Raw genomic sequence first — 25292 nt, 5'->3', positions numbered from 1 at the left:
GGCTAACATAGTAGTGTCAACTCTGCATATTGATTTTATTCTAAGTAGCTGCATTTGCATTTGACTGAGCTGTTTTCTAGTGACATTTATTTGGATACATCCATGCTACTGTACACAGATGTTGCCTGTGGAGGGATGACACCCACACAAAGTCAATTCCATCTATTTAAGTAAAAGTTTTAAAATTAGAATGTATTTTTATGTTTATGTTCATTCATAGTTCAGTTGATAGCTGCAATATTACTACCACATTTAATACAAATATTACTACTTATATTTCAAAATATTACTATTTACATTTAATACAAATATTACTACTTACATGTAATATAAATATTACTATTTACATTTAATAAAATATTACTACTTACATTTAATACAAATATTACTATTTACATTTAATACAAATATTACTACTTACATGTAATATAAATATTACTATTTACATTTAATATAAATATTACTACTTACATTTAATATAAATCTTTTTAGTGGTTGGGGGTAGAATCGAGTGAATTTAGGCCATTGCTGGGCCAATTCTGTCTCCGTTCAGACTGCCAGATCGGGCCTAGTCTGTACCGTCATTCATTTCGGACTCGGGCCGGATCCGGCAGCCAGACCCAGGCCAGCAGATTTAGATCTGGCATGCCGGAATCAGGCCAAATGTGGGCCAGACATTCGTGTTACCTGGGGAAGCTCGGGAACAAATGGTGCTTTCAAGACAACTGGGAACTCTGAAAGAATCCTGAGGTCAAATCATGACGTCAGTGATCTTCAGGTCGGAAAGTCGGAGCGCTAGAAAGATGCCAGAGTTTCTGACTTGGAACTCCAAGTTGGATGACAGTTCAAAACTATTTTTCCCAGTTGGAGATGGCTGATGAATGGCTGATGTTTGTCTGTTTTATTTGCCAGTTGTTTGGAGCACAGCAAAAACAGAAATAAGAATGAATAGAAAGGCCATCTCCATTCAAGTCAGTGATGGCATAATGGGTGGACTGGCAGCCATTTTGAGTGTACCCATGCCAGAAAGTAAAAGCAGGAAATGCACCCTTCAACCTGTGCTGTGTGATTTGTTGAGTTAACACAATTTATATTAAATAAAACAAAAATGTCATTGCATGAGCCATCAGTTAGCATCCTTTGAATGAACATTCTACATTACCAGGTAAATCCAATATCAGTTGATAGAACATTCCAAACCATACCATGGAAATGATTACAACACATTACCAGGCAGCCATTTTGAGTGTACCCGTTTGTTTACCAGCCAGGGTAAGAGCTTCTAATACGTTCTATTCATTGTAATTTCTATGGTCAAAACCCACGCCCCGTTACGTACCGACGCAAAGATGTGATACGTGATGCAAGTGACGCAGTTACGCAGCGCATGCTTTTGTAACCCCAAGCGTCCCTTGAACCAAGGCAAAGGTATTTTTGCAACATTTGAAAGGTTTTATGTATGTAGCTAACGTTTCTTTAAGTTTGATACATTTTCTTGATATTATTGTTGTGTTATACATGATCGCAACCAATTAAACCAAGTTTTTAACCCGTTTGGTGCAGTCGTTGCTTGCACAATGTTGGGCTAGCTAGCTAGCAGTAGATAAGTTCAATCAATGCATTTTCATTTAACGTTATTTGATTTTACTTCCCTAAACTCGGTTGGTTATTATTGCAAACATAAGGTGCTTGTTAACAGTTTGTACGGTCTACGATTTATGTTTGTAATGTGAATGTTACGAATGGCTTTTGTCGTAGCTAGCTACAGCAGCTATCTTGCATTGTATGTCCCGTTGGTATGCTAACGTTAGTTACTTAACCAGCCAGTGGGCTTCCATAGTATTCGCATGATAGTTAAGCTTTCTTTGCTAGCTATTTGAAGTTATAGAAGTTAAAAGTCCATAATAAAAACGTTTTTGATTTGTAGCAAATAATGATGACCATGTTTTGATCGATTTCAGCCAAGTTCGTTGAAGAAGCCTGAGCGGAGATGTACCGTCCCAAACCGACGCTGCGGGACCGACAGCACCTGTACCGGCTGATCATCAGCCAGTTGCTGTATGACGGTTACACCAACATCGCCAACAACCTCATCACGGAGGTGAAGCCACAGAGCGTCGTGTCGCCCTCTGAGAACCTCATGCAGCTGGCCAAGATAGGTAAGTGGGTAGTGGACTAGCTCGTAGGAGAATACTAACTACATGTCTGCAGTGTGGTTGTTTTGGAACTATACTGCTCCACTGATTCATCCATCCCGTCCTCCCAAGACATAGCGAATGGTGACAGTGTAGTTTGCTAGCTAAATGGCTGTAGTGTTGTGTCACTGTTTTAATCAACTGTATTGCTCCATTCACCCCCAGGCAAGGAGAATGATGACTGTGGTGCACAAGATTGTAAAACTGTATCTCTCCATCCAACCTCCTCTCTCCAGGCATGGAGAATGATGACAGTGCGGTGCAGTATGCCATCGGGCGGTCTGACACAGTGGCACCAGGCGTTGGCATCGACCTGGAGTTTGACGCTGATGTCCAGTCCATGTCCCCCGAGGCGTCTGAGTACGAGACTTGTTACGTGACGTCTCATAAGGGTCCCTGTCGCGTGGCCACCTACAGCCGGGACGGGCAGCTCATTGCTACGGGCTCCGCAGACGCCTCCATCAAAGTCTTGGACACAGAACGTATGCTGGCCAAGAGTGCCATGCCCATAGAGGTGAGACAGGGGGCTGACATAGTGGTATGGTCTTGAATTGTAAAGTGTTGTAGCCTGTATGGACATTGTTTTGCAAACAGTTTGAACATATTTACCTGCCATGTTGCATTATTCAAGTAGGTTAACTTGTGTGAAACATGAGTGGGGAGATAATGCAGCCAGACAGATGATGATGAATGAGGAAGTGGAGCAGGCTCTGCGCTTCCTTTTATAAAGGGGCTGCTCTGATAGACAGACTTGAGCCTCTCGAGACATTTGACAGACTGAATGTAACAAATTCTAGCACCGAAACTTTGTTTTTTGTATCGCAGGAGGGTATAGAAGTTTTGGTATACCATGCAACACTATGATAGAGACCTACCCGTATTTGTCTAATAAGAACGGTGTGCTGTAATAAGACCTAGGTGATCAGAACATTAATGTTCCTGTGTGTTCTAGGTGATGATGAATGAGACAGCCCAGCAGAACATGGAGAACCACCCTGTGATCAGAACACTGTACGACCACGTGGATGAGGTCACGTGTCTGGCATTCCACCCCACGGAACAGATCCTGGCGTCTGGGTCACGTGACTACACCCTCAAACTGTTTGACTACTCCAAGCCCTCTGCCAAGAGAGCCTTCAAACATGTACAGGTAACGAGGCGGGGCCTTTAGACGGGTAGCAACAGAGGCGGGGCCTTTAGACGGGTAGCAACAGAGGCGGGGCCTTTAGACGGGTAGCAACAGAGGCGGGGCCTTTAGACGGGTAGCAACAGAGGCGGGGCCTTTAGACGGGTACAGGTAACAACGTTCTCCTCTCGGATTGTCTGTTTGTGTAGACAGTGATGGGAGCTGGGGGGGTGTAGATGTCGATTGGGGGGGGGGGGTGCAGAACCATTAGAAAACAGGAAGTTGTGTTGAGTAGAGATATCAGGGGTTTGGACAGAACCTATAGAAAACGGGAACATGCGTGCTGGCCTGGCGGGGCAAACCTGTTGTATCATATTACTACTTGGTGAGAATTGGCTTTTTTATCACATAGTTAGTAAAATGTTGGTATTGTGACAACTGCTCTGAAAATAATGTAATTGTCACCTTTTGAGCCCAGCAGTTAGCAACCCTGGATTAGATATACTAACAGTAGTGTGTCTCTGTGTCTGCTCCCCACAGGAAGCAGAGATGCTGCGTGCCATCTCCTTCCACCCGTCAGGTGACTTCCTGTTGGTGGGGACACAGCACCCGACCCTCCGCCTCTACGACGTTAACACCTTCCAATGCTTCGTCTCCTGCAACCCTCTAGACCAGCATACTGACACCATCAGTGGAGTCAACTACAACCCTAATGCTAACAGGTAACCCCTGACCTCTAACCCTCTAGATCAGGTATTCCCAAACTGGGTGCAATGCTGTTGGGTACGCCAAATAAAAATGTGATTCACTTTTTTATTTTTTTATTTATTTTTCTTCGTGTTCAAAAAGTCCATTGATATTTCCCAACGGGGCTATACATCTGGGTGAGGTTTTTTTCTCGCCTGAGTAACTTCGTTTCACTGCCAAAAATACAGTTAAACCATCTAGTGTTCAACAACACAATGTCAAAAACAGGTAACCTAGTTAAATAATTAACATCCAATCACATTAACCGTTACTCATCCAATCACATTAACCGTTACTCATCCAATCACATTAACCGTTACTCATCCAATCACATTAACCGTTACTCATCCAATCACATTAACCGTTACTCATCCAATCACATTAACCGTTACTCATCCAATCACATTAACCGTTACTCATCCAATCACATTAACCGTTACTCTTGCACAGACATTTAGAAACGAAACATGACAACTTGAAAAACAAGCCACTGGAGTTTTTCGAATGTGAATAAGTATGATTTTCGAGTAGTAAGACATGTATAAAAGCAACAGATACCATTAATAAGAAGGGGTGAGAAGCATCTTATATGGTGAGCTACCGAGTGGCTAGGACAGGCAAGACCCATACTATTGTGGAGGACTTCATTCTTCCTGCTGCTGAGGATAATGCTGGGACAATGCTGGGGGAAAAGGCCCAAATAAACTATACAGACTATGTCTTCATCAAACAACACTTTCATGACATGGCAGGAGATGTTTGAAACAATTACTGCTTCGCATACAAGCCAGTGAATTATATGCATTACAGCTGGATGAGTCAACAGACCTGGCGGGCCTGGTACAGCTCCTGGTATATGTCTGTTACGTTTATGGGGAGTCAATTAAGGAAGACATCCTCTTCTGGACACCAGGACAACAAGCAAGGATATAAAAAAAATAATAATAATGAAGTATTGGACAGCTTTGACATCAAATGGACTTTGGTGGTCAAGATGTGTTGGTATCTGGCGCAAAAGCCATGACAGGAAGACCTAGTGGAGTGGTAACGTGCGTGCAAGCAGTTGCTCCCGATTCCACTTGGGTCACTGCGGCATCCACCGAGAGGCTCTTGGGTACACTGCAGCATCCACCTAGAGGCTCTTGGGTACACTGCAGCATCCACCGAGAGGCTCTTGGGTCACTGCAGCATCCACCAAGAGGCTCTTGGGTACACTGCAGCATCCACCTAGAGGCTCTTGGGTACACTGCAGTATCCACCTAGAGGCTCTTGGGTACACTGCAGTATCCACCTAGAGGCTCTTGGGTACACTGCAGCATCCCCCTAGAGGCTCTTGGGTACACTGCAGCATTCCCCTAGAGGCTCTTGGGTACACTGCAGCATCCCCCTAGAGGCTCTTGGGTACACTGCAGCATCCCCTAGAGGCTCTTGGGTACACTGCAGCATCCCCCTAGAGGCTCTTGGGTACACTACAGCATCCACCTAGAGGTTCTTGGGTACACTGCAGCATCCACCTAGAGGTTCTTGGGTACACTGCAGCATCCACCGAGAGGCTCTTGGGTACACTACAGCATCCACCTAGAGGCTCTTGGGTACACTGCAGCATCCACCGAGAGGCTCTTGCTGCCAAGGAAATGCCTGACAGCTTGAAAGATGTTTTGGACACTACAGTGAAAATGGTTAACTTTGTTAAAGCAAGGCCCCTGAACTCTCGTGTATTTTCTGCGTTATGCAATGATAAGGGCAGCGACCATGTAACGCTTTTACAACATACAGAAGTGCGCTGGTTATCAAGGGGAAAAGTATTGGCACGTCTTTTTGAATTGAGAGACGAGCTTAAAGTTTTCTTAACTGACCATAATTTTCACTTGTCTGACCTCTTGCATGATGACAAGTTTCACACAACTGGCCTATCTGGGTGATGTTTGTTCTCCCCTGAATGATCTGAATCTAGGATTACAGGGACTCTCTGCAACTATATTCAATGTGCGGAACAAAATTGAGGCTATGATTAAGAAGTTGGCGCCCTTCTGTCTGCATTAACAAGGACAACACACAGGTCTTTCCATCATTGTATGATTTTTTTGTGTGCAAATTAACTCAATTTACGGACAATGTCATGTGATATAGTGAAGCACCTGAGTGAATTGGGTGCGCAATTACGCAGGTACTTCCCCACAACGGATGATACAAACAACTGGATTTGTTATCCCTTTCATGCCCTGCCTCCAGTTTACTTACCGATATCTGAACAACAGAGCCTCATCCAAATTGCAACAAGCGGTTCTGTGAAAATGTAATTTAATTAGAAGACTTCAAACCTATCAACTCCCGAGATGAGGCTCGTGTGACCGAAGTGAAATGGCTAACATGTTAGCGCGCGCTAATTGTCGTTGTTGCTGGTTCGAGCCCAGGGAGGAGCGAGGAGAGGGACGGAAACTATACTGTTACACTGGCAATACTAAAGTGCCTATATGAACATCCAATAGTCAAAGGTTAATGAAATACAAATGGTATAGAGGGAAAGAGTCCTATAATTCCTATAATAACTACAACTTAAAACTTCTTAACTGGGAATATTGAAGACTCATGTTAAAAGGAACAACCAGCTTTCATATGTTCTCATGTTCTGAGCAAGGAACTGAAACGTTAGCTTTCTTACATGGCACATATTGCACTTTTACTTTCTTCTCCAACACTTTGTTTTTGCATTATTTAAACCAAATTGAACATGTTTCATTATTTATTTGAGGCTAAATAGATTTTATTGATGTATTATATTAAGTTAAAATAAGTGTTCTTTCAGTATTGTTGTAATTGTCATTATTACAAATAAATAAATAAAATCGGCCGATTTAAATCGGTATCGGCGTTGAAAAATCATAATCAGTCGACCTCTAGTCTACATACTTGTGGTCATGTAGTGTATCTTTTGATTTCTAAGGTTTGTATTATTCACAACTAAAGTTACCATGTAAGTCTAAATCTAGCATTTAGGACCAGTTTCAAATCATCACTTTTATGCTCAACGTAGCCACTTCATATAAGTACTCGCCCCGGGAATGGGGAAAAATATCCTCTTTTATTCAGCTAAGTTTAATTTTCTCATTCTATAAAATTATGTCAATATCTTGTCTGCTAAATGAACAAGTCTACAGCCAGATAACATACAGTATCTAGTCTGATAAATGAACAGGTCTATAGTCAGATAACATACAGTATCTAGTCTGATAAATGAACAAGTTTACAGTCTATAGCCAGATAACATACAGTATCTAGTCTGATAAATGAACTAGTCTACAGTCTATAGTCAGATAACATACAGTATCTAGTCTGATAAATGAACAGGTCTACAGCCAGATAACATACAGTATCTAGTCTGATAAATGAACTAGTCTACAGTCTATAGCCAGATAACATACAGTATCTAGTCTGATAAATGAACAGGTCTACAGCCAGATAACATACAGTATCTAGTCTGATAACATACAGTATCTAGTCTGATAACATACAGTATCTAGTCTGATAAATGAACAAGCCTACAGTCTATAGTCAGATAACATACAGTCTATAGTCAGATAACATACAGTATCTAGTCTGATAAATGAACAAGTCTACAGTCTATAGCCAGATAACATACAGTATCTAGTCTGATAAATGAACAAGCCTACAGTCTATAGCCAGATAACATACAGTATCTAGTCTGATAAATGAACAAGTCTACAGTCTATAGCCAGATAACATACAGTATCTAGTCTAATAAATGAACAAGTCTACAGCCAGATAACATACAGTATCTAGTCTGATAACATACAGTATCTAGTCTGATAAATGAACAAGCCTACAGTCTATAGCCAGATAACATACAGTATCTAGTCTGATAAATGAACAATCCTACAGTCTATAGCCAGATAACATACAGTATCTAGTCTGATAAAGGAACAAGTCTACAGTCTATAGCCAGATAACATACAGTATCTAGTCTGATAAAGGAACAAGTCTACAGTCTATAGCCAGATAACATACAGTATCTAGTCTGATAAAGGAACAAGCCTACAGTCTATAGCCAGATAACATACAGTATCTAGTCTGATAAATGAACAAGTCTACAGTCTATAGCCAGATAACATAGCAGGCCAACTCATATTCTGTTCTTCTTCTGGCAGTCTTCTGCTTGACAATAACCAGCTGACAGAATATATCTGCCACAGCCCTTAGGTCCCCAACACATGACCTTAACCCTGACAGAATATATCTGCCACAGCCCTTAGGTCCCCAACACATGACCTTAACCCTGACAGAATATATCTGCCACAGCCCTTAGGTCTGGCAGTCTTCTGCTTGACAATAACCAGCTGACAGAATATATCTGCCACAGCCCTTAGGTCCCCAACACATGACCTTAACCCTGACAGAATATATCTGCCACAGCCCTTAGGTCCCCAACACATGACCTTAACCCTGACAGAATATATCTGCCACAGCCCTTAGGTCTGGCAGTCTTCTGCTTGACAATAACCAGCTGACAGAATATATCTGCCACAGCCCTTAGGTCCCCAACACATGACCTTAACCCTGACAGAATATATCTGCCACAGCCCTTAGGTCCCCAACACATGACCTTAACCCTGACAGAATATATCTGCCACAGCCCTTAGGTCCCCAACACATGACCTTAACCCTAACAGAATATATCTGCCACAGCCCTTAGGTCCCTAACACATGACCTTAACCCTGACAGAATATATCTGTCACAGCCCTTAGGTCCCCAACACATGACCTTAACCCTGACAGAATATATCTGCCACAGCCCTTAGGTCCCCAACACATGACCTTAACCCTGACAGAATATATCTGCCACAGCCCTTAGGTCCCCAACACATGACCTTAACCCTGACAGAATATATCTGCCACAGCCCTTAGGTCCCCAACACATGACCTTAACCCTGACAGAATATAACTGCCACAGCCCTTAGGTCCCCAACACATGACCTTAACCCTGACAGTGTCAACAGGTGGGTTCACTAGACTGGCTCAGTCCCTGACCCATGACCTTAACCCTGACAGTGTCAACAGGTGGGTTCACTAGACTGGCTCAGTCCCTGACCCATGACCTTAACCCTCTGCTCATTCTGTGTCTCCAGCTATGTGACGTGCAGTAAGGACGGCAGTATCAAGCTGTGGGACGGCGTGTCTAACCGCTGTGTGATGACGTTTGATAAGGCCCATGATGGGGCGGAGGTCTGCTCCGCTGTCTTCTCGAAGAACTCCAAGTACGTCCTCTCCACCGGGAAAGACTCTGTCGCCAAACTGTGGGAGATCTCCACCGGGCGCCCCCTGGTCAAATACACAGGTAACCTCTTACCCGAACCCCTTACCACAGACACTTGCCTTAACCCCCCCCCCCCAGACACTAGCCTTAACCCCCCCCCAGACACTAGCCTTAACCTCCCACCCCAGACACTAGCCTTAATCCCCCCCAGACACTAGCCTTAACCCCCCCAGACACTAGCCTTAATCCCCCCCCCAGACACTAGCCTTAACCTCCCACCCCCAGACACTAGCCTTAATCCCCCCAGACACTAGCCTTAACCCCCCCAGACACTAGCCTTAACCCCCCCAGACACTAGCCTTAACCCCCAGACATTAGCCTTAACCCCCCCCCCAGACACTAGCCTTAACCCCCCCCAGACACTAGCCTTAACCCCCCAGACACTAGCCTTAACCCCCCTTAAACCCTTTCCTATCTCCCCCTAAGATGAGTGTGTTATTGGGGAATAGACAGGGAGAGGGGCTGAGGTGTTCTGGGGTGGTGTCGACTGATTAATCGGTATGGCCGATTTCAAGTTTTCATAACAATCGGTATTTTTGGGCACCGATTTCTGTTTAAAAAAAATATATATATATTTATTTGTATCTGTTATTTAACGAGGCAAGTTAAATCAGTTAAGAACAAATTCTTATTTTCAATGACTGCCTAGAAACGGTGGGTTAACTGCCTTGTTCAGGGGCAGAACGACAGATTTTTACCTTGTCAGCTCAGGGGTTCCAGTCTTGCAACCGCACAGTTAACTAGTCCAACGCTCTAACCATTGCACTCCACGAGTAGCCTGCCTGTTACGCGAATGTAGTAGAAGCTAAGGTAAATTGCTAGCTAGCATTAAACTTATCTTATAAAAGACAATCAATCATAATCACTAGTTACTACCAATCCAGTTTAGCAGGCAATATCAACCAGGTGAAATTGTCATTTCTCTTGTGTTCATTGCACGCAGAGTCAGTGTATATGCAACAGTTTGGGCTGCCTGGCTTATTGCAAACTAATTTGCCAGAATTTCACGTAAATATGATGTACATTGGTTGTGCAATGTCACGGGAATATTTAGACTTATGGATGCCATCCGTTAGATAAAATACCGAACGGTTCCGTATTTCACTGAAATAATAAACGTTTTGTTTTCGAAATGATAGTTTCCAGATTCAATCATATTAATGACCAAAGGCTCGTATTTCTGTGTGTTATTAAGTCTGATTTGATAGAGCAGTCTGACTGAGCAGCAGCAGGCCCGTAATCATTCATTCAAACAGCACTTTCGTGCGTTTTGCCAGCAGCTCTTCACAAGCACAGCGCTGTTTATGACTTCAAGTCTATCAGCCTAATGGCTGGTGTAACCAATGTGAAATGGCTAGCTAGTTAGCTGGGTGTGCGCTAATACTGTTTCAAACGTCACTCACTTTTAGATTTGGAGTAGTTATTCCCCTTGCGCTGCAAGGGCCGCGGCTTTTGTGAAGCGATGGGTAACGATGCTTCGAGTGTGGCTGTTGTCGATGTGTTCCTGGTTCGAGCCCAGGTAGGAGCGAGGAGGGGGACGGAAGCTATACTGTTACACTGGCAATACTATAGTGCCTATAAGAACATCCAATAGTCAAAGGTTAATGAAATACAAATAGTATAGAGGGAAATAGTCCTGTAAATACTATATTAACTTCAACCTAAAACCTCTTACCTTGGAATATTGAAGTCTCATGTTAAAAGGAACCACCAACTTTCACATGTTCTCATGTTCTGAGCAAGGAACTTAAACGTTAGCTTTTTTTTACCAGGCACATATTACTTTCTTCTCCAACACTGTTTGTTTTATTTAAACCAAATTGAACATATTTCATTATTTATTTATCTGGGGTGGTGTTGGTTGAGTTAGGACAAAGAGAGAGGAGGTCTGGGGTGGGTTGAGTCAGGACAAAGAGAGAGGAGGTCTGGGGTGGGTTGAGTCAGGACAAAGAGAGAGGAGGTCTGGGATGGGTTGAGTCAGGACAAAGAGAGAGGAGGTCTGGGATGGGTTGAGTCAGGACAAAGAGAGAGGAGGTCTGGGGTGGGTTGAGTCAGGACAAAGAGAGAGGAGGTCTGGGATGGGTTGAGTCAGGACAAAGAGAGGAGGTCTGGGGGTGGGTTGAGTCAGGACAAAGAGAGGAGGTCTGGGGTGGGTTGAGTCAGGACAAAGGGAGAGGGGGTCTGGGATGGGTTGAGTCAGGACAAAGAGAGAGGAGGTCTGGGATGGGTTGAGTCAGGACAAAGAGAGAGGAGGTCTGGGATGGGTTGAGTCAGGACAAAGAGAGAGGAGGTCTGGGGTGGGTTGAGTTGAGTCAGGACAAAGAGAGAGAGGAGGTCTTTTTATTTTATTTTTTATTTAACCTTTATTTAACCAGGTAGGCTAGTTGAGAACAAGTTCTCATTTGCAACTGCGACCTGGCCAAGATAAAGCATAGCAGTGTGAACAGACAACACAGAGTTACACATGGAATAAACAATTAACAAGTCAATAACACAGTAGAAAAAAAAATGGGCAGTCTATATACAATGTGTGCAAAAGGCATGAGGAGGTAGGCGAATAATACAATTTTGCAGATTAACACTGGGGTGATAAATGATCAGATGGTCATGTACAGGTAGAGATATTGGTGTGCAAAAGAGCAGAAAAGTAAATAAATAAATAAAAAAAACAGTATAAAAACAGTATGGGAATGAGGTAGGTGAAAATGGGTGGGCTATTTACCAATAGACTATGTACAGCTGCAGCGATCGGTTAGCTGCTCGGATAGCTGATGTTTGAAGTTGGTGAGGGAGATAAAAGTCTCCAACTTCAGCGATTTTTGCAGTTCGTTCCAGTCACAGGCAGCAGAGTACTGGAACGAAAGGCGGCCAAATGAGGTGTTGGCTTTAGGGATGATCAGTGAGATACACCTGCTGGAGCGTGTGCTACGGATGGGTGTTGCCATCGTGACCAGTGAACTGAGATAAGGCGGAGCTTTACCTAGCATGGACTTGTAGATGACCTGGAGCCAGTGGGTCTGGCGACGAATATGTAGCGAGGGCCAGCCGACTAGAGCATACAAGTCGCAGTGGTGGGTGGTATAAGGTGCTTTGGTGACAAAACGGATGGCACTATGATAGACTGCATCCAGTTTGCTGAGTAGAGTGTTGGAGGCCATTTTGTAGATGACATCGCCGAAATCGAGGATCGGTAGGATAGTCAGTTTTACTAGGGTAAGCTTGGCGGCGTGAGTGAAGGAGGCTTTGTTGCGGAATAGAAAGCCGACTCTTGATTTGATTTTCGATTGGAGATGTTTGATGTGAGTCTGGAAGGAGAGTTTGCAGTCTAGCCAGACACCTAGGTACTTATAGATGTCCACATATTCAAGGTCGGAACCATCCAGGGTGGTGATGCTAGTCGGGCATGCGGGTGCAGGCAGCGATCGGTTGAAAAGCATGCATTTGGTTTTACTCGCGTTTAAGAGCAGTTGGAGGCCACGGAAGGAGTGCTGTATGGCATTGAAGCTCGTTTGGAGGTTAGATAGCACAGTGTCCAATGACGGGCGAAAGTATATAGAATGGTGTCGTCTGCGTAGAGGTGGATCAGGGAATTGCCCGCAGCAAGAGCAACATCATTGATATATACAGAGAAAAGAGTCGGCCCGAGAATTGAACCCTGTGGCACCCCCATAGACTGCCAGAGGACCGGACAGCATGCCCTCCGATTTGACACACTGAACTCTGTCTGCAAAGTAATTGGTGAACCAGGCAAGGCAGTCATCCGAGAAACCGAGGCTATTGAGTCTGCCGATAAGAATATGGTGATTGACAGAGTCGAAAGCCTTGGCGAGGTCGATGAAGACGGCTGCACAGTACTGTCTTTTATCGATGGCGGTAATGATATCGTTTAGTACCTTGAGCGTGGCTGAGGTGCACCCGTGACCGGCTCGGAAACCAGATTGCACAGGGGAGAAGGTACGGTGGGATTCGAGATGGTCAGTGACCTGTTTGTTGACTTGGCTTTCGAAGACCTTAGATAGGCAGGGCAGGATGGATATAGGTCTATAGCAGTTTGGGTCCAAGGTGTCTCCCCCTTTGAAGAGGGGATGACTGCGGCAGCTTTCAATCCTTGGGGATCTCAGACGATATGAAAGAGAGGTTGAACAGGCTGGTAATAGGGGTTGCGACAATGGCGGCAGATAGTTTCAGAAATAGAGGGTCCAGATTGTCAAGCCCAGCTGATTTGTACGGGTCTAGGTTTTGCAGCTCTTTCAGAACATCTGCTATCTGGATTTGGGTAAAGGAGAACCTGGAGAGGCTTGGGCGAGGAGCTGCGGGGGGGCGGAGCTGTTGGCCGAGGTTGGAGTAGCCAGGCGGAAGGCATGGCCAGCCGTTGAGAAGTGCTTATTGAAGCTTTCGATAATCGTGGATTTATCGGTGGAGACCGTGTTACCTAGCCTCAGTGCAGTGGGCAGCTGGGAGGAGGTGCTCTTATTCTCCATGGACTTCAGTGTCCCAGAACTTTTTGGAGCTAGAGGATGCAAACTTCTGCCTGAAGAAGCTGGCCTTAGCTTCTTTGAGTCAGGACAAAGAGAGAGGAGGTCTGGGGTGGGTTGAGTCAGGACAAAGAGAGAGGAGGTCTGGGGTGGGTTGAGTCAGGACAAAGAGAGAGGAGGTCTGGGATGGGTTGAGTCAGGAAAAAGAGAGAGGAGGTCTGGGGGTGGGTTGAGTCAGGACAAAGGGAGAGGAGGTCTGGGGTGGGTTGAGTCAGGACAACGAGAGGTCTGGGGTGGGTTGAGTCAGGACAACGAGAGGTCTGGGGTGGGTTGAGTCAGGACAAAGAGAGAGGAGATCTGGGGTGGGTTGAGTCAGGACAAAGAGAGAGGAGGTCTGGGGTGAGTTGAGTCAGGACAAAGAGAGAGGTCTGGGGTGGGTTGAGTCAGGACAAAGGGAGGTCTGGGATGGGTTGAGTCAGGACAAAGAGAGGTCTGGGGTGGGTTGAGTCAGGACAAAGGGAGAGGTCTGGGATGGGTTGAGTCAGGACAAAGGGAGGTCTGGGATGGGTTGAGTCAGGACAAAGAGGTCTGGGGTGGGTTGAGTCAGGACAAAGAGAGGTCTGGGGTGGGTTGAGTTAGAACAAAGAGAGAGGAGGTCTGGGATGGGCTGAGTCAGGACAAAGAGAGAGGAGGTCTGGGGTGGGTTGAGTCAGGGCAAAGAGAGAGGAGGTCTGGGGTGAGTTGAGTCAGGACTAAGAGAGAGGTCTGGGGTGGGTTGAGTCAGGACAAAGAGAGGAGGTCTGGGATGGGTTGAGTCAGGACAAAGGGAGGTCTGGGGTGGGTTGAGTCAGGACAAAGAGAGGTCTGGGGTGGGTTGAGTTAGAACAAAGAGAGAGGAGGTCTGGGATGGGTTGAGTCAGGACAAAGAGAGAGGAGGTCTGGGATGGGTTGAGTCAGGACAAAGAGAGAGGTCTGGGGTGGGTTGAGTCAGGACAAAGAGAGAGGAGGTCTGGGATGGGTTGAGTCAGGACAAAGAGAGAGGAGGTCTGGGATGGGTTGAGTCAGGACAAAGAGAGAGGTCTGGGGTGGGTTGAGTCAGGACAAAGAGAGGTCTGGGATGGGTTGAGTCAGGACAAAGAGAGAGGAGGTCTGGGATGGGTTCAGTTGAGTCAGGACAAAGAGAGAGGAGGTCTGGGGTGGGTTGAGTCAGGACAAAGAGGTCTGGGATGGGTTGAGTCAGGACAAAGAGAGAGGTCTGGGATGGGTTGAGTCAGGACAAAGAGAGAGGTCTGGGATGGGTTGAGTCAGGACAAAGAGAGAGGAGGTCTGGGATGGGTTGAGTCAGGACAAAGAGGAGGTCTGGGATGGGTTGAGTCAGGACAAAGAGAGAGGAGGTCTGGGGTGGGTTGAGTCAGGACAAAGAGAGAGAGGAGGTCTGGGATGGGTTGAGTCAGGACAAAGAGAGAGGAGGTCTGGGGTGGGTTGAGTCAGGACAAAGAAAGAGGTCTGGGATGGGTTGAGTCAGGACAAAGAGAGGAGGTCTGGGGGTGGGTTGAGTCAGGACAAAGAGAGAGGAGGTCTGGGGTGGTGATGGTTGAGTCAGGACAAAGAGAGAGGAGGTCTGGGATGGGTTGAGTCAGGACAAAGTGAGAGGTCTGGGATGGGTTGAGTCAGGACAAAGAGAGAGGAGGTCTGGGGTGGGTTGAGTCAGGACAAAGAGAGAGGAGGTCTGGGATGGGTTGAGTCAGGACAAAGAGAGGTCTGGGGGTGGGTTGAGTCAGGACAAAGAGAGAGGAGGTCTGGGGTGGGTTGAGTCAGGACAAAGAGAGAGGAGGTCTGGGATGGGTTGAGTCAGGACAAAGAGAGGAGGTCTGGGGGTGGGTTGAGTCAGGACAAAGAGAGAGGAGGTCTGGGGTGGGTTGAGTCAGGACAAAGGAGAGGGGGTCTGGGATGGGTTGAGTCAGGACAAAGAGAGAGGAGGTCTGGGATGGGTTGAGTCAGGACAACGAGAGGTCTGGGATGGGTTGAGTCAGGACAACGAGAGAGGAGGTCTGGGGTGGGTTGAGTCAGGACAAAGAGAGAGGAGGTCTGGGGTGGGTTGAGTCAGGACAAAGAGAGAGGAGGTCTGGGATGGGTTGAGTCAGGACAAAGAGAGGAGGTCTGGGGGTGGGTTGAGTCAGGACAAAGAGAGAGGAGGTCTGGGGTGGGTTGAGTCAGGACAAAGGGAGAGGGGGTCTGGGATGGGTTGAGTCAGGACAAAGAGAGAGGAGGTCTGGGATGGGTTGAGTCAGGACAACGAGAGGTCTGGGATGGGTTGAGTCAGGACAACGAGAGAGGAGGTCTGGGGTGGGTTGAGTCAGGACAAAGTGAGAGAAGGTCTGGGGTGGGTTGAGTCAGGACAAAGAGAGAGGAGGTCTGGGATGGGTTGAGTCAGGACAAAGAGAGAGGAGGTCTGGGATGGGTTGAGTCAGGACAAAGAGAGAGGAGGTCTGGGAAGGGTTGAGTCAGGACAAAGAAAGAGGTCTGGGATGGGTTGAGTCAGGACAAAGAGAGAGGAGGTCTGGGATGGGTTGAGTCAGGACAAAGAGAGAGGAGGTCTGGGGTGGGTTGAGTCAGGACAAAGAGAGAGGAGGTCTGGGAAGGGTTGAGTCAGGACAAAGAAAGAGGTCTGGGATGGGTTGAGTCAGGACAAAGAGAGAGGAGGTCTGGGATGGGTTGAGTCAGGACAAAGAGAGAGGAGGTCTGGGGTGGGTTGAGTCAGGACAAAGAGAGAGGAGGTCTGGGATGGGTTGAGTCAGGACAAAGAGAGGTCTGGGGGTGGGTTGAGTCAGGACAAAGAGAGAGGAGGTCTGGGGTGGTGATGGTTGAGTCAGGACAAAGAGAGAGGTCTGGGATGGGTTGAGTCAGGACAAAGTGAGAGGTCTGGGATGGGTTGAGTCAGGACAAAGAGAGAGGAGGTCTGGGATGGGTTGAGTCAGGACAAAGAGAGGAGGTCTGGGGGTGGGTTGAGTCAGGACAAAGAGAGAGGAGGTCTGGGGTGGGTTGAGTCAGGACAAAGAGAGAGGAGGTCTGGGATGGGTTGAGTCAGGACAAAGAGAGGAGGTCTGGGGGTGGGTTGAGTCAGGACAAAGAGAGGAGGTCTGGGGTGGGTTGAGTCAGGACAAAGGGAGAGGGGGTCTGGGATGGGTTGAGTCAGGACAAAGAGAGAGGAGGTCTGGGATGGGTTGAGTCAGGACAAAGAGAGAGGAGGTCTGGGATGGGTTGAGTCAGGACAAAGAGAGAGGAGGTCTGGGGTGGGTTGAGTTGAGTCAGGACAAAGAGAGAGAGGAGGTCTTTTTTATTTTATTTTTTTATTTAACCTTTATTTAACCAGGTAGGCTAGTTGAGAACAAGTTCTCATTTGCAACTGCGACCTGGCCAAGATAAAGCATAGCAGTGTGAACAGACAACACAGAGTTACACATGGAATAAACAATTAACAAGTCAATAACACAGTAGAAAAAAAAAAAATGGGCAGTCTATATACAATGTGTGCAAAAGGCATGAGGAGGTAGGCGAATAATACAATTTTGCAGATTAACACTGGGGTGATAAATGATCAGATGGTCATGTACAGGTAGAGATATTGGTGTGCAAAAGAGCAGAAAAGTAAATAAATAAATAAAAAAACAGTATAAAAACAGTATGGGAATGAGGTAGGTGAAAATGGGTGGGCTATTTACCAATAGACTATGTACAGCTGCAGCGATCGGTTAGCTGCTCGGATAGCTGATGTTTGAAGTTGGTGAGGGAGATAAAAGTCTCCAACTTCAGCGATTTTTGCAGTTCGTTCCAGTCACAGGCAGCAGAGTACTGGAACGAAAGGCGGCCAAATGAGGTGTTGGCTTTAGGGATGATCAGTGAGATACACCTGCTGGAGCGTGTGCTACGGATGGGTGTTGCCATCGTGACCAGTGAACTGAGATAAGGCGGAGCTTTACCTAGCATGGACTTGTAGATGACCTGGAGCCAGTGGGTCTGGCGACGAATATGTAGCGAGGGCCAGCCGACTAGAGCATACAAGTCGCAGTGGTGGGTGGTATAAGGTGCTTTGGTGACAAAACGGATGGCACTATGATAGACTGCATCCAGTTTGCTGAGTAGAGTGTTGGAGGCCATTTTGTAGATGACATCGCCGAAATCGAGGATCGGTAGGATAGTCAGTTTTACTAGGGTAAGCTTGGCGGCGTGAGTGAAGGAGGCTTTGTTGCGGAATAGAAAGCCGACTCTTGATTTGATTTTCGATTGGAGATGTTTGATGTGAGTCTGGAAGGAGAGTTTGCAGTCTAGCCAGACACCTAGGTACTTATAGATGTCCACATATTCAAGGTCGGAACCATCCAGGGTGGTGATGCTAGTCGGGCATGCGGGTGCAGGCAGCGATCGGTTGAAAAGCATGCATTTGGTTTTACTCGCGTTTAAGAGCAGTTGGAGGCCACGGAAGGAGTGCTGTATGGCATTGAAGCTCGTTTGGAGGTTAGATAGCACAGTGTCCAATGACGGGCCGAAAGTATATAGAATGGTGTCGTCTGCGTAGAGGTGGATCAGGGAATTGCCCGCAGCAAGAGCAACATCATTGATATATACAGAGAAAAGAGTCTGCCCGAGAATTGAACCCTGTGGCACCCCCATAGACTGCCAGAGGACCGGACAGCATGCCCTCCGATTTGACACACTGAACTCTGTCTGCAAAGTAATTGGTGAACCAGGCAAGGCAGTCATCCGAGAAACCGAGGCTATTGAGTCTGCCGATAAGAATATGGTGATTGACAGAGTCGAAAGCCTTGGCGAGGTCGATGAAGACGGCTGCACAGTACTGTCTTTTATCGATGGCGGTAATGATATCGTTTAGTACCTTGAGCGTGGCTGAGGTGCACCCGTGACCGGCTCGGAAACCAGATTGCACAGCGGAGAAGGTACGGTGGGATTCGAGATGGTCAGTGACCTGTTTGTTGACTTGGCTTTCGAAGACCTTAGATAGGCAGGGCAGGATGGATATAGGTCTATAGCAGTTTGGGTCCAAGGTGTCTCCCCCTTTGAAGAGGGGGATGACTGCGGCAGCTTTCCAATCCTTGGGGATCTCAGACGATATGAAAGAGAGGTTGAACAGGCTGGTAATAGGGGTTGCGACAATGGCGGCAGATAGTTTCAGAAATAGAGGGTCCAGATTGTCAAGCCCAGCTGATTTGTACGGGTCTAGGTTTTGCAGCTCTTTCAGAACATCTGCTATCTGGATTTGGGTAAAGGAGAACCTGGAGAGGCTTGGGCGAGGAGCTGCGGGGGGGGCGGAGCTGTTGGCCGAGGTTGGAGTAGCCAGGCGGAAGGCATGGCCAGCCGTTGAGAAGTGCTTATTGAAGCTTTCGATAATCGTGGATTTATCGGTGGAGACCGTGTTACCTAGCCTCAGTGCAGTGGGCAGCTGGGAGGAGGTGCTCTTATTCTCCATGGACTTCACAGTGTCCCAGAACTTTTTGGAGTTGGAGCTAGAGGATGCAAACTTCTGCCTGAAGAAGCTGGCCTTAGCTTCTTTGAGTCAGGACAAAGAGAGAGGAGGTCTGGGGTGGGTTGAGTCAGGACAAAGAGAGAGGAGGTCTGGGGTGGGTTGAGTCAGGACAAAGAGAGAGGAGGTCTGGGATGGGTTGAGTCAGGAAAAAGAGAGAGGAGGTCTGGGGGTGGGTTGAGTCAGGACAAAGGGAGAGGAGGTCTGGGGTGGGTTGAGTCAGGACAAAGAGAGAGGAGATCTGGGGTGGGTTGAGTCAGGACAAAGAGAGAGGAGGTCTGGGGTGAGTTGAGTCAGGACAAAGAGAGAGGTCTGGGGTGGGTTGAGTCAGGACAAAGGGAGGTCTGGGATGGGTTGAGTCAGGACAAAGAGAGGTCTGGGGTGGGTTGAGTCAGGACAAAGAGAGAGGAGGTCTGGGATGGGTTGAGTCAGGACAAAGGGAGAGGAGGTCTGGGATGGGTTGAGTCAGGACAAAGGGAGGTCTGGGATGGGTTGAGTCAGGACAAAGAGAGGTCTGGGGTGGGTTGAGTCAGGACAAAGAGAGGTCTGGGGTGGGTTGAGTTAGAACAAAGAGAGAGGAGGTCTGGGATGGGCTGAGTCAGGACAAAGAGAGAGGAGGTCTGGGGTGGGTTGAGTCAGGACAAAGAGAGAGGAGGTCTGGGGTGGGTTGAGTCAGGGCAAAAGAGAGGAGGTCTGGGGTGAGTTGAGTCAGGACTAAGAGAGGTCTGGGGTGGGTTGAGTCAGGACAAAGAGAGGTCTGGGATGGGTTGAGTCAGGACAAAGGGAGGTCTGGGGTGGGTTGAGTCAGGACAAAGAGAGGTCTGGGGTGGGTTGAGTTAGAACAAAGAGAGGAGGTCTGGGATGGGTTGAGTCAGGACAAAGAGAGAGGAGGTCTGGGATGGGTTGAGTCAGGACAAAAGAGAGGTCTGGGGTGGGTTGAGTCAGGACAAAGAGAGAGGAGGTCTGGGATGGGTTGAGTCAGGACAAAAGAGAGGAGGTCTGGGATGGGTTGAGTCAGGACAAATAGAGGGGTCTGGGGTGGGTTGAGTCAGGACAAAGAGAGGTCTGGGGTGGGTTGAGTCAGGACAAAAGAGAGGTCTGGAATGGGTTGAGTCAGGACAAAGAGAGAGGTCTGGGATGGGTTCAGTTGAGTCCGGACAAAGAGAGGAGGTCTGGGGTGGGTTGAGTCAGGACAAAGAGAGGTCTGGCGTGGGTTGAGTCAGGACTAAGAGAGAGGTCTGGGGTGGGTTGAGTCAGGACTAAGAGAGAAGTCTAGGGTGGGTTGAGTCAGGACAAAGAGAGAGGAGGTCTGGGATGGGTTCAGTTGAGTCAGGACAAAAGAGAGAGGAGGTCTGGGGTGGGTTGAGTCAGGACAAAGAGGTCTGGGGTGGGTTGAGTCAGGACAAAGAGAGAGGTCTGGGATGGGTTGAGTCAGGACAAAGAGAGAGGAGGTCTGGGGTGGGTTCAGTTGAGTCAGGACAAAGAGAGAGGAGGTCTGGGGTGGGTTGAGTCAGGACAAAGAGGTCTGGGGTGGGTTGAGTCAGGACAAAGAGAGAGGTCTGGGATGGGTTGAGTCAGGACAAAGAGAGAGGAGGTCTGGGATGGGTTGAGTCAGGACAAAGAGAGAGGTCTGGGATGGGTTGAGTCAGGACAAAGAGGAGGTCTGGGATGGGTTGAGTCAGGACAAAGAGAGAGGAGGTCTGGGGTGGGTTGAGTCAGGACAAAGAGAGAGGAGGTCTGGGGTGGTGATGGTTGAGTCAGGACAAAGAGAGAGGTCTGGGATGGGTTGAGTCAGGACAAAGTGAGAGGTCTGGGATGGGTTGAGTCAGGACAAAGAGAGAGGAGGTCTGGGATGGGTTGAGTCAGGACAAAGAGAGAGGAGGTCTGGGATGGGTTGAGTCAGGACAAAGAGAGAGGAGGTCTGGGAAGGGTTGAGTCAGGACAAAGAAAGAGGTCTGGGATGGGTTGAGTCAGGACAAAGAGAGAGGAGGTCTGGGATGGGTTGAGTCAGGACAAAGTGAGAGGTCTGGGATGGGTTGAGTCAGGACAAAGAGAGAGGAGGTCTGGGGTGGGTTGAGTCAGGACAAAGAGAGAGGAGGTCTGGGATGGGTTGAGTCAGGACAAAGAGAGGTCTGGGGGTGGGTTGAGTCAGGACAAAGAGAGAGGAGGTCTGGGGTGGTGATGGTTGAGTCAGGACAAAGAGAGAGGTCTGGGATGGGTTGAGTCAGGACAAAGTGAGAGGTCTGGGATGGGTTGAGTCAGGACAAAGAGAGAGGAGGTCTGGGGTGGGTTGAGTCAGGACAAAGAGAGAGGAGGTCTGGGATGGGTTGAGTCAGGACAAAGAGAGGAGGTCTGGGGGTGGGTTGAGTCAGGACAAAGAGAGAGGAGGTCTGGGGTGGGTTGAGTCAGGACAAAGAGAGAGGAGGTCTGGGATGGGTTGAGTCAGGACAAAGAGAGGAGGTCTGGGGGTGGGTTGAGTCAGGACAAAGAGAGAGGTCTGGGGTGGGTTGAGTCAGGACAAAGGGAGAGGGGGTCTGGGATGGGTTGAGTCAGGACAAAGAGAGAGGAGGTCTGGGATGGGTTGAGTCAGGACAACGAGAGGTCTGGGATGGGTTGAGTCAGGACAACGAGAGAGGAGGTCTGGGGTGGGTTGAGTCAGGACAAAGTGAGAGAAGGTCTGGGGTGGGTTGAGTCAGGACAAAGAGAGAGGAGGTCTGTGATGGGTTGAGTCAGGACAAAGAGAGAGGAGGTCTGGGATGGGTTGAGTCAGGACAAAGAGAGAGGAGGTCTGGGATGGGTTGAGTCAGGACAAAGAGAGAGGAGGTCTGGGAAGGGTTGAGTCAGGACAAAGAAAGAGGTCTGGGATGGGTTGAGTCAGGACAAAGAGAGAGGAGGTCTGGGATGGGTTGAGTCAGGACAAAGAGAGAGGAGGTCTGGGGTGGGTTGAGTCAGGACAAAGAGAGAGGAGGTCTGGGATGGGTTGAGTCAGGACAAAGAGAGGTCTGGGGGTGGGTTGAGTCAGGACAAAGAGAGAGGAGGTCTGGGGTGGTGATGGTTGAGTCAGGACAAAGAGAGAGGTCTGGGATGGGTTGAGTCAGGACAAAGAGAGAGGAGGTCTGGGATGGGTTGAGTCAGGACAAAGAGAGAGGAGGTCTGGGGTGGGTTGAGTCAGGACAAAGAGAGAGGAGGTCTGGGATGGGTTGAGTCAGGACAAAGAGAGGAGGTCTGGGGGTGGGTTGAGTCAGGACAAAGTGAGAGAAGGTCTGGGGTGGGTTGAGTCAGGACAAAGAGAGAGGAGGTCTGTGATGGGTTGAGTCAGGACAAAGAGAGAGGAGGTCTGGGATGGGTTGAGTCAGGACAAAGAGAGAGGAGGTCTGGGGTGGGTTGAGTCAGGACAAAGAGAGAGAGGAGGTCTGGGATGGGTTGAGTCAGGACAAAGAGAGAGGAGGTCTGGGAAGGGTTGAGTCAGGACAAAGAAAGAGGTCTGGGATGGGTTGAGTCAGGACAAAGAGAGAGGAGGTCTGGGATGGGTTGAGTCAGGACAAAGAGAGGTCTGGGGGTGGGTTGAGTCAGGACAAAGAGAGAGGAGGTCTGGGGTGGTGATGGTTGAGTCAGGACAAAGAGAGGTCTGGGATGGGTTGAGTCAGGACAAAGAGAGAGGATGTCTGGGATGGGTTGAGTCAGGACAACGAGAGGTCTGGGATGGGTTGAGTCAGGACAACGAGAGAGGAGGTCTGGGGTGGGTTGAGTCAGGACAAAGTGAGAGAAGGTCTGGGGTGGGTTGAGTCAGGACAAAGAGAGAGGAGGTCTGGGATGGGTTGAGTCAGGACAAAGAGAGAGGAGGTCTGGGATGGGTTGAGTCAGGACAATGTTACTCTGATGTGGAATCATTCTTGCCCCTAACTTATCCGTGTGCGTCTTCCTCCCGTCAGGTGCTGGTCTGAGTGGTCGTCAGATGCATCGTACCCAGGGTGTGTTCAACCACACAGAGGACTATGTTCTGCTGCCTGATGAGAGAACCATCTCTCTATGCTGCTGGGACTCCCGATCTGCAGAGAGGAAGAACCTTCTGTCCCTGGGTCACAACAACATCGTCCGCTGTATCGTCCACTCCCCCACCAACCCAGGGTTCATGACCTGTAGTGATGACTTCAGGGCCCGCTTCTGGTACAGACGTACTACCACCGACTGAGACCCTCTGTTGTACCTCTGACCCCTCTGTACCAACACACTACCACAGAGCCCAAACAAAATCCCTCACCACTGAGGAAACCCCCATTGACGACGACTCCACAGCCAAACAGCTCCTTACCTGACACTGGACAGCATCAGGGTCCTGCAGCCTCAGACGTTACAACAAACCGTGTCTGAGTTGACTACCCTGCCTCCATCTTGGACTGGATTTCAGTGGCGCTAGTGGGGTCTTTCTGATGACTCTGTAATGGCTTGTCATGACTGTAGTACCCAGGTATGACATCCAGGCGGCCGTGTTTGACCAGTGAGTTTCTATCTGGGCCTGGTTTCACCATGGTGGGTAGCCATGTTGGTAGAGAACACAGCTGATTGGCTGGCTGATTACATGAACAGCGTTGTTGGGAATAGTAATCATTAACTAATCTTCTAGATATTTTGAAGACCGTGAGCAACATGCTCATTAATACGTTTCTTTAATCTTTTGATAAAACAACTCCGTAGTTGAGTTTGTGGTTTTCCACTTTTTTCCCCTTTTTTTGTTTGTCTTTCTGACATTTTTAATAAAACATTGAAGAAAATATGTTTTCCTGTCAGTTCTTTGACTTGAAATTAGTCTTGAAAATCTTAGACTTGTTCTAGTATAAAGTTAAACGTTCTATAGTATTGAAATATGCAGCGTTCTTCTATAGCACGCCTGGTAATTCTTTTCCATGGAGGGCCACATTAGAATATATTTTTGCCCAGAATCGCGCGGCAGGTAGCCTAGTGGTTAGAGCAATGGACTAGTAACCGAAAGATCGGGTCCCCGAGCTGACAAGGTAAAAATCTGTTGTTCTGCCCCTGAACAAGGCAGTTAACCCACTGTTCCTAGGCTAGTTAACCCATTGTTCCTAGGCTAGTTAACCCATTGTTCCTAGGCTAGTTAACCCACTGTTCCTAGGCTAGTTAACCCACTGTTCCTAGGCTAGTTAACCCACTGTTCCTAGGCTAGTTAACCCACTGTTCCTAGGCTAGTTAACCCACTGTTCCTAGGCTAGTTAACACACTGTTCCTAGGCTAGTTAACACATTGTTCCTAGGCTAGTTAACCCATTGTTCCTAGGCTAGTTAACCCACTGTTCCTAGGCTAGTTAACCCACTGTTCCTAGGCTAGTTAACCCACTGTTCCTAGGCTAGTTAACCCACTGTTCCTAGGCTAGTTAACCCACTGTTCCTAGGCTAGTTAACCCACTGTTCCTAGGCTAGTTAACCCACTGTTCCTAGGCTAGTTAACCCACTGTTCCTAGGCTAGTTAACCCACTGTTCCTAGGCTAGTTAACCCACTGTTCCTAGGCTAGTTAACCCATTGTTCCTAGGCTAGTTAACCAACTGTTCCTAGGCTAGTTAACCCACTGTTCCTAGGCTAGTTAACCCACTGTTCCTAGGCAGTTAACCCATTGTTCCTAGGCTAGTTAACCCATTGTTCCTAGGCTAGTTAACCCATTGTTCCTAGGCTAGTTAACCCATTGTTCCTAGGCTAGTTAACCCATTGTTCCTAGGCTAGTTAACCCATTGTTCCTAGGCTAGTTAACCCATTGTTCCTAGTTAACCCACTGCTAGTTAACCCATTGTTCCTAGGCTAGTTAACCCACTGTTCCTAGGCTAGTTAACCCACTGTTCCTAGGCTAGTTAACCCACTGTTCCTA

General features: G+C 47.8%; 1 protein-coding gene across 2 annotated transcripts; it reads left to right on the top strand.

Annotated features, from left to right (window-relative positions):
- The first annotated feature begins 1320 nt into the window (after nt 1-1320).
- LOC115124677 (cleavage stimulation factor, 3' pre-RNA, subunit 1) lies at nt 1321-24186 on the top strand. 2 transcript variants are annotated; one of them, XM_029654110.2, is made up of 7 exons: nt 1321-1428; nt 1962-2159; nt 2432-2709; nt 3148-3345; nt 3862-4043; nt 9213-9421; nt 23347-24186. In XM_029654110.2, exons 2-7 carry the CDS (start codon nt 1991-1993, stop codon nt 23604-23606), a joined length of 1296 nt encoding a protein of 431 aa, XP_029509970.1. In that variant the 5' UTR covers nt 1321-1428; nt 1962-1990; the 3' UTR covers nt 23607-24186. The 2 variants fall into 2 exon arrangements, with proteins under 2 accessions (XP_029509970.1, XP_064872715.1); XM_065016643.1 differs by having other exon boundaries at nt 1382-1457.
- Nucleotides 24187-25292: the final 1106 nt, after the last annotated feature.

Source organism: Oncorhynchus nerka, unplaced genomic scaffold, assembly GCF_034236695.1.
Source record: "Oncorhynchus nerka isolate Pitt River unplaced genomic scaffold, Oner_Uvic_2.0 unplaced_scaffold_934, whole genome shotgun sequence".
NCBI classification, from domain to species: Eukaryota; Metazoa; Chordata; class Actinopteri; order Salmoniformes; family Salmonidae; genus Oncorhynchus; species Oncorhynchus nerka.
This window is presented reverse-complemented; position numbering and strand designations above follow the sequence as displayed.